Raw genomic sequence first — 8,834 nt, forward strand, 5'->3', positions numbered from 1 at the left:
GGGACACTACCGTCCCACCTGGCCAACATCCAGTGAAATTGCAGAGCGCCAAATTCAAAAACAGAAATACTCATAAAAAAAAATCCTAAAACATACAACTGTTATACATCGGTTTAAAGATTAACTTCGTGTTAATCCAACCACAGTGTCAGATTTCAAAAAGGCTTTACCGCGAAAGCATACCATGCGATTATCTGAGAACAGCGCCCAGCAGACAAATCATTACAGTTACCAGCCAAGTAGAGGAGTTACACAAGTCAGAAATAGTGATAAAAGTAATCACTTACCTTTAATGATCTTCATATGGTTGCACTCACAAGACTCCCATTTACTCCCATTCAATAAATGTTAATTTTGTTCGATAAAGTCRCTCTTTATATCCAAAAACCTCTGATTTGTTCGCGCGTTTTGTTCAGTAATCCACAGGCTCAAAYGCAGTCACAACAGACAGATGAAAAATCCGAAAAGTATCAGTAAAGTTCGTAGAAACATGCCAAATGATGTTTATAATCAATCCTCAGGTTGTTTTTAGCCATAAAAATCAATAACATTTCAAACGGACAATAGCTTTGTCAATATAAAAGGAAAACAAGAAAGGCGTGCTCTCATTTGTGCGCATGAAAAACCTCTGGGACACTGCAGTGTCCACTCATTCAAAGTGGTCTTACTCCCTAATTTTTCAGAATAAAAGCCTGAAACAATTTCTAAAGACTGTTGACATCTAGTGGAAGCCATAGGAAGTGCAATTTGAGTCCTAAATCAATGGCTACTATAATGGCATTCAATAGAAAACTACAAACATAAAAAAATCCCACTTCCTGGATGGATTTTTCTCAGGTTTTCGCCTGCAATATCAGTTCTGTTATACTACTCACAGACATTATTTTAACAGTTTTGGAAACTTTAGAGRGTTTTCTATCCAAATCTACCAATTATATGCATATCCTAGCTTCTGGGCCTGAGTAGCAGGCAGTTTACTTTGGGCACGTTCTTCATCCGGAGGTGAAAATAGTGCCCCCTACCCTAGTGACAAGCTAGCTACTCTTGATTGATAGCCTGAAATGTKTTCTTGGTAGATGGCTATGAGGTTGGGAGATTGGGAACGTATCTGGGCTAGCTAAAGCCAACTTCATAAAATTGCTGTGGCTAGTATTATTACAGATTTTAAAAAACGTATAGCACAAATCTYTGGCTCATCCTAGCCTAGCCTAGCATAGCCCAGCCTAGCTAATCCTAGCCAATGCCAATGAGAGGTCAATATACTGCAGGACTAAGATGGAAAACTTGGAGCCTAAATTTGGTAGGACAAAAATACCAAGGCAATCTTACAATTTCTTCTCTCTCGCTCTCCCCTCCTCCACCCACAGTAAGATCATGTTCGTCCTGCAGATAGGTAGTGTGTCCCAGACAGACAGTTGTAACACAGCCCTGGACCAGCCTGACACAGTGGACAGAGCTGTGCTGCTACAGTACACTGTCAATAATGGAGTTAGCTGGCACGTGATCGCCCAGCACCAGCCCAAAGACTTCATCAAGGCCCAGAGGGTTTCCTACAACATCCCACTGTGAGTGAACCTATACATACAGAGATGTTTTTCCTTCCAATAAAGGTTTATTTCATTTAGATGTAAATTGTCTAAGCACACATTAATACTGACACACAGCTCTTTCTCAGTTCATCCTTCTGTGGTTCCTTACGTCCTCGCCCCAATATATCCATGTGTTCTAGACACTTTTCATTGGAATGTTTCATGAATATTCCTGTGTCTAGTTTTCTGAGGGTTAGGACAAAATTCCATCAACGCCCCATCAAACATACAATTTCTAAATGTTCTAGACACGTTTCATGGGAACGTTGCAGTGTATCAGTTGTCAGGAAGTCACCTGATGGTCCCAAAGAAATATTCTCATTGCACATCACGCCTTGTTACCGTTGGCTCTGATTAATGAACCACTGATCCATTCACAGCTCTTTCTCTGTTGGCAAACACACAGTACTTATACAGTAATTATTAATCATCATGTCCTCACTTGTGATTTGAACTCACAACCTCTTGCTTCACTGCATTCCAATATTTCTACTACGCCACCATGTCTGTGTCAGTTATCAGTTAATCTGACTACTCTCTCATCATTGATTTGATTTACTKATTTCAGCAAGGACTTTCTGTATAGTGCTCTAATGTTGCTGAGGCATTTTACCCTGTTCTAATGTTACTCCTGAATCTCTATGATCCATAAAATAGTTTTTCTTCTGTGTACTTTTAACAAAGCACATTTTTTGTCCATTAAAATAACATCAAATTGATCAGAAATACAGTGTAGACATTGTTAATGTTGTAAATGACTTTTGTAGCTGGAAACAGCAGATTATTTATGGAATATCTTCATAGGCGTACGGAGGCCCATTATCAGCAACCATCACTCCTGTGTTCCAATGGCACGTTGTGTTAGCTAATCCAAGTTTATCATTTTAAAAGGCTAATTGATCATTAGAAAACCCTTTTGCAATTATGTTAACACAGCTGAAAACTGTTGTTCTGATTAAAGAAGCAATACAACTGTCCTTCTTTAGACTAGTTGAGTATCTGGAGCATCAGCATTTGTGGGTTAGATTATAGGCTAAAAATTGCCAGAAACAACAAACTTTTTTCTGAAACTTGTCAGTCTTTTCTTGTTCTGAGAAATGAAGGCTAATCCATCTGAGAAATTGCCAAGAAACTGAATATCTCGTACAACGCTGTGTACTAATCCATTCACAGAACAGTGCAAACTGGCTCTAACCAGAATAGAAAGAGGAGTGGGAGGCCCCGGTGCACAACTAAGCAAGAAGACAAGTACATTAGAGTGTCTAGTTTGATAAACAGACACCTCACAAATCTTCAACTGGCAGCTTCATTAAATAGTACCCGCAAAACACCAGTCTCAACGTCAACAGTGGGGAGGCGACTCCGAGATGCTGACCTTCTAGGCAGAGTTCCTCTGTCCAGTGTCTGTGTTCTTTTGCCCATCTTAATATTTTCTTATTATTGGCCAGTCTGAGATATGGCTTTTTCTTTGCAACTCTGCCTAGAAGGCTAGCATTCTGGAGTCGCCTCTTCACCGTTGACGTTGAGGCTGATAAACTTGGATTAGCTAACACAACATTTCTCCCATTCTTCTCTGCAGATCCTTCTCTGCAGGTCTCTCGATCCTGACTAGTCTCCCAGTCACTGAAGATTGATGAGGAAAAACATTTAATTGAATCCATTTTAGAATAAGGCTGTAATTGAACAAAATGTGGAAAAAGGGAAGGAGTCTGAATACTTTCCTAATGCCATGTATAATGATGAWTTTTTTTTACTGGACACAGGAATGTTCTTGCAAAGTTCCCATAAAACGTGTCTAGAACATTACTATTGAATATTCTGAGAACACGGTAACCACGTCCTGGGTATACTCTGTTTGACATTAAGGGAATGGTCTCTTGGAAACAGTTATTGCACGTCACTGGAACATTCCTATGAAAACGTTAGATATGACCTAATAACGCTTAAGGGAACGTTCACTAAAGTTGTGGGAACATTTGTTTTAAGCTAGGTAGAGAGGACATGAGTGATCAAGGAAATAATAATTGAGAAAGACCCACACCCATTCTTAATCTCTGACCTCTAACTTTCACAGAGAGGCGAGAGTTAAAGGGGTGGAGCTGCGGTGGTGGCAGCCGCGTCACGACGGTGTGGGACATGACCAGTGGGCGCTGGACCATGTGGAAGTAGTTCTGTGAGTATCTCCAACCATCCTAGTAACCCCTGATTCCTCATTCCCCAAACAATCCCCCAGGCTGTTCTCCAAACCGCCCCGTTTTTAGGCTCAATCTGCCAGTCTGTCGTGTTCCTAATGTTTTGTACACTCAGTGTAATTCATATGAAATGTTACGAATTGCAATTCAAACAAACGTTATACATTACAATTTGTACAATATGTTACGAATTTGCAAAATGTATGATATGTTATGAATTCCCATTTTTTGTGGCTAACGTTAGCTAGGTGGTTAGGTGGCTAACGCTAAGTCTAGGCGTTAAGGTTAGTGTTAAGGTTGGGAGTTAGGTTAAAATGTGAAGGTTAGGGTTAGAGGAAGGGTTAGCTAACATGCTAAGTAGTTGCAAAGTAGCTCAAATGTAGTAAGTAGTTGCTAATTAGCTAAAATTGTCCATGATGAGATTTGAACACGAAACCTTTGGGTTGCTGAACATTCGTGTTATATGGCTACCCATCCACCCTGACCAACCACCCTACGTTCTTTTTTGCCATAAGTAACCTTCTGTCTCACGTAACCATAACAAACGTAACACATTGAGTGTCGGAATTGCTTTTGCTATGTCTAGTCTATGAGACCAGGCTGCATAAGATGCTATTGATTGTCATTAAGTGGCCAATGCATTGCAAATGTTTCACATAAGTGACAGAATGTGTATGTATAGGCTTGATGTCCACCATGCTGTTCACTAAGTTGGTCCTGTCAGTGCTGGTATCGTCAGTTGGCAAACAACATATACCCAATATAGTACAAATATTCACTGTTTAGGTTTATATGATATCTGTCTTACGTCACGGCAAAGCACACACGTACAGTACATAATACATACAGTCCTTACATGAGCTGTCCCTGGTTTCGTTTGGCCTTGACCTGCACTCCTCCACTCCCACTCTCCCACTCCCATGGCTGGTTTTCAACATTCAACAACAGTGTCTGCTGAACAGAATAACTGTACGCGATCCTCACACTTCTCTCTTTTATTTCTGTCTCTCTGTTCCACCACCACCCCTCACACTCCTCTCCTCCTTTTCAATTGTTTCTTTCGTCATCCCGTGCCTCTCCTCCCTGGCCTCAATCACTAACATGTGTGACCATACTCCTCCTTTTCCTCCTCCTCTACCTCCTCCCTTTCCAACGCTTCTTCCTCTGCCTGCGCTTATGCTATTCTTCTACCTCATGTCTTATCATGGCTCCATCTCCTCCTTCCTCTTCCTTCCAATATCCCTTTTGTCCCTATTACTCCCGCTCTCGTTCTCTCTGGTGTATAATGGACGGATTGGTCCTCTCTTTCTCTTTCACTCCTCCATTTCCATCTGTTATTGTCTATCGCTCTCTCTTTCTCTCTACATCCTTGGTCTCTTTTGCTTCTCTCTTACTCCCCTATTCCTTCTCTTCTCTCTTGCTCTACCTCTCTCTGCCTTCTTCCTGCTCCCTCTTTCTTTCTCTCCCCCCCCCCCCCTCTCTCCCTCCTCCCTGGCCCCCTTCGCCTCCCCAGGCGGCCGGGGTTCCTGCACCCCCAGACCTTTCTGCGAGCCTGCAGCACCCCCCTCCACCCCCTCCTCCCCTCTCGCGCTCTAACCTCTGCTCTCTTCTGTATTCTGCTCCCTGTGGCATTGCTGTAGAGTCAGGTAAGTCTTCCGCCTCTCCCCTCCTGTGACACCCCCTCACCCTTCAGCTACACCCCTGACCCCCTTTTCTGTCAGCATCTCCTTCACCGGAATCCCCCCCACCCCATACTCCACAGAGGCACAGGACACCCACTATCATAACCCAGGTGCAGGCTCTTTTCAAGGCCCATCCATGACACAGACAGAGCTACAGTTCAGACAATACAGATAAATAATTTGAGGAAGCAGGTCTCTCAAAATGTAAAATATATAGCTTTTCTGAAGATCTCAATTGGTCTGCTTCATATTTATGTGTATTTGTGTGATATAATGCATCACTATGTCAATGTCTGTTGCGCTCTTGCAGCCATTGTGTTTTAAGTATGGGTTTTGTTTAATGTGGTTACATGTGTGCAGATCCTAGACACGTAGCACAGTCTGAGGATGACACTGTTCACACACAAGTTACACAGTTCAGGCACTGTAATATGAGTAACACACTTACCTCTTCATTCTAACCTGAACATCTAACATCATATTAATTAAACCCAACACACACTAGAATATAGAGCATAATGGCATAACTTCAGATCGTCAGACARCACTAAAGACCTAAAACTCATCAGCCCCAATCATCATCATCATCAGAGTAACATCCTCCATCCAAGTCCTTGCATGGCTTTTTAAATCCACCGTTGCAAAGCTCCCCCCCACCTCCATGGCTGCCGGTCCATGGACCACAACCTTCTCTGAGTTTGGAGCTCCCGCCATACTGTCCCTCGCTTTTGTTAATGAGAAAAAAAAGAGAAAAAACAGAAGCGGCAAGACAGACATCCCATTTTAGTTAGCAAAGCACCCCAACACACCCTCACCCCCATCCCCGTTTCTGCCACCCTCCGACCTTCAACCACACCCCTCCACCACACACCTCCCGACCCCCCCCAGCTTTGCAGAGGCCACTGGATGCACTCCAGGCTTACTGGCACCTCCCGCTGGACAGAAGATGCAATGACAGGCTAAGCAAGAAGCGCGATCTTCAATCACAGCTTCTTTTTGAGTCTAATTACCTTCTCTTTCAATGTATCTCCTCCCTCCCTCAATCCCCTGCACCTTTATTACTTTGATTTGTTTTTCCAAGTGATATCATGGCTGTTACTCTACGAACTCTGACCTCAAACACTCTCCTTCCTTAGATCCTTAGAACCGTGGTCAGAGTTAGAAAACCCCAGAACCCCGGCCACATCTGTAGCTAATGTCTGTGACCATGTCTGTAGCTCTCTAGCTAGTCTTGTGTCCTCTAGTTTTGTGTTGTTCAATGTCTTGTCCTGTTGACCTGTCTGCTTATGATACTGCCATTGAGAACATGTCAATACATACAATATTGTTCACCTATAAGATGATGTTCACATACACATTTCAGTAAGTAATGCACATCTTTAAAAAACTGTCCACCTTCCGCTAAATCGAATATCGTTTTTGAGTGTCAGAGGATATGTGTGAAACCCAACTGAAAATGTCAGCATGGATCTAGAAGTGTGTGAGCTTGCATATGAGAGTGTATGTGTGTACATGTAAGAGGGTGTCTGCATGAGTGAGTGTGTGGATACTGTTAATACCACTTCCTGGTCACTAATGGTCTCCCTCCGCTCTTCCTCTCTTCTTCCCACTCTCTCTCTCCTCTCTCTCACTGTCTTTGTCTCCTCACAGCACTCGTAAACAAAACTATATGATGAACTTTGCCAGACAGACCGGCCTACGCCACTACTACAGCCGGAAGAGGCGGGCACTGCTACAACATCGTGCCTAACCTCTGAGAAGAGGATCCATCCTACGACCTGCCAATCACACATATGACCTACCAACCAACCACATTCCTTTCTCCTGATGACATATCACCCTGTTGAGTCCCACCCACCAGCCAATGGATTCCAGTCAGCCTTGGACCACACTCCCTCCCTCTCCAACCTTCCAATCCCCACTCTGCCAGACATGGGCCCATCCCATCAGTGTACGCTGTAGCCAGTCAGAAGCCTTCCCCACCCCCATATGATGGGAAGTAAGGAGACGTGACGGAGCAACAAAGGCAACCATTTTGTTGACTTTTCATTAACTTTCGGGTTTCTAGTTGTTTTCTAATCGTTGCTCTACATGGTTATTATGATATGATGATTCCCTGTTCCAGTTGCGATACGATGATATCCCCTGGCTTTCCCCGTCACCCCATCCTACCCACCTCCTAGTCCTACTACTACCACACTGTGAAGTTATTCCGAGAAATCAGTAATGACCAGGTAGCATAGAGTTGGATAGAGGGCACACTGTCACAGAAGTGATAATGGAAAAGATAGGGAGTGAGCCCCTTTCCAACTCTATGCCAGGGAGCTGGGCTAGCTGGATGCTTCCAAGATCAACTGAGCCGCAGGGAGGAAAATTCCTCTGCTTCGCGCCAGTACCTGAGGAGGAGGATGATGATGATGGAGATGAGGATCATAACAGTGATAAGGATGCTAAAAAAAAAGTACTGTGTTCTTGCTGTTCTGTTCAGTGTGTCTGTGTTCTTTTCGTGATGGTTTGACTGTTGTGTTCCGTTCATTCGTTTTTTACTAATTCATATTGTGCTATTTTTGATTGGATTAGTTTTTTCTCGGTTCCGTCTCCTCAGAGGCAGACGGAAGAAAGGAAAGAAGGAAAGAACAAATCGCAAAAGTGGGGAACAAAAGACAGAAAATAGAAGACAAAAAAGAAAACAAATTTAAGACTGAACAATGATTTTTTTATTTTATTATTTTTATATATGTTGGTTCCCGAAAATACAGATATTTATGGTAAGCGGTTCTCCACGTAACCTATTTAAAGATACACTGTGCGTGAAATCTGTGTTATTTTCTAGTGTTAAGTTATTAGGCAGTCATCCAGCCTCTCTCAAGGCTATCGGGCTGCAACATCCCCCCCTCCGCCCCCCTCCTCTCCCTTCCCTCCCCCATTCTCTTGTGCTGTTACCCGCATCTCTCTCTTTCTCTCTGCTAAATTCTGCTCCCTGGAGATGAGGCTCCATCAGTGTTGTTTCTTGAAGTCTAATGTGTAATGTGGACCCTCTCCCAGCCCTATCTCTCAGTGTAACTCCAGTATAGCAGTCTCCTGTACATACAGTATATGTATATCCACTATGCGGAGACCCAGCAGCCTTATAAAAGGGAAATAAAGAACTGTCCAAACCTCAGATAGCTGCTTGGTACAGTGTGTGAGTGTGTTACTAGATTTATAAAACAACTTTTTACCCACATAACGTCAAAAGGAGACAAGAGGGAGAGGGAGAAACAGGATGGTCGATAAGAGCTGGGAACTCCTTGGGGCTGATAACAGATCAGTGACAAGGAAATAAGGATGCTTTGTCTAACTATTTGTACAGGTCCCAATACTCATCATAA

The 8,834-nt window shown here is 43.2% G+C and overlaps 1 protein-coding gene across 1 annotated transcript in view; it reads left to right on the forward strand.

The window, feature by feature from the left end:
* The window catches only part of LOC111952253 (reelin), a 266,162-nt gene extending 257,536 nt beyond the window's left edge, over nt 1–8,626 (forward strand). Inside the window, 3 exon segments of the mRNA XM_070435040.1 lie at nt 1,368–1,565; nt 3,664–3,762; nt 7,114–8,626. Of these exon segments, the coding sequence (XP_070291141.1) occupies nt 1,368–1,565; nt 3,664–3,762; nt 7,114–7,213 (397 nt within the window). The 3' untranslated portion in view covers nt 7,214–8,626.
* The last annotated feature ends 208 nt before the right edge of the window (nt 8,627–8,834 follow it).

The sequence above is a fragment of the Salvelinus sp. IW2-2015 genome, linkage group LG26, assembly GCF_002910315.2.
Source record: "Salvelinus sp. IW2-2015 linkage group LG26, ASM291031v2, whole genome shotgun sequence".
NCBI classification, from domain to species: Eukaryota; Metazoa; Chordata; class Actinopteri; order Salmoniformes; family Salmonidae; genus Salvelinus; species Salvelinus sp. IW2-2015.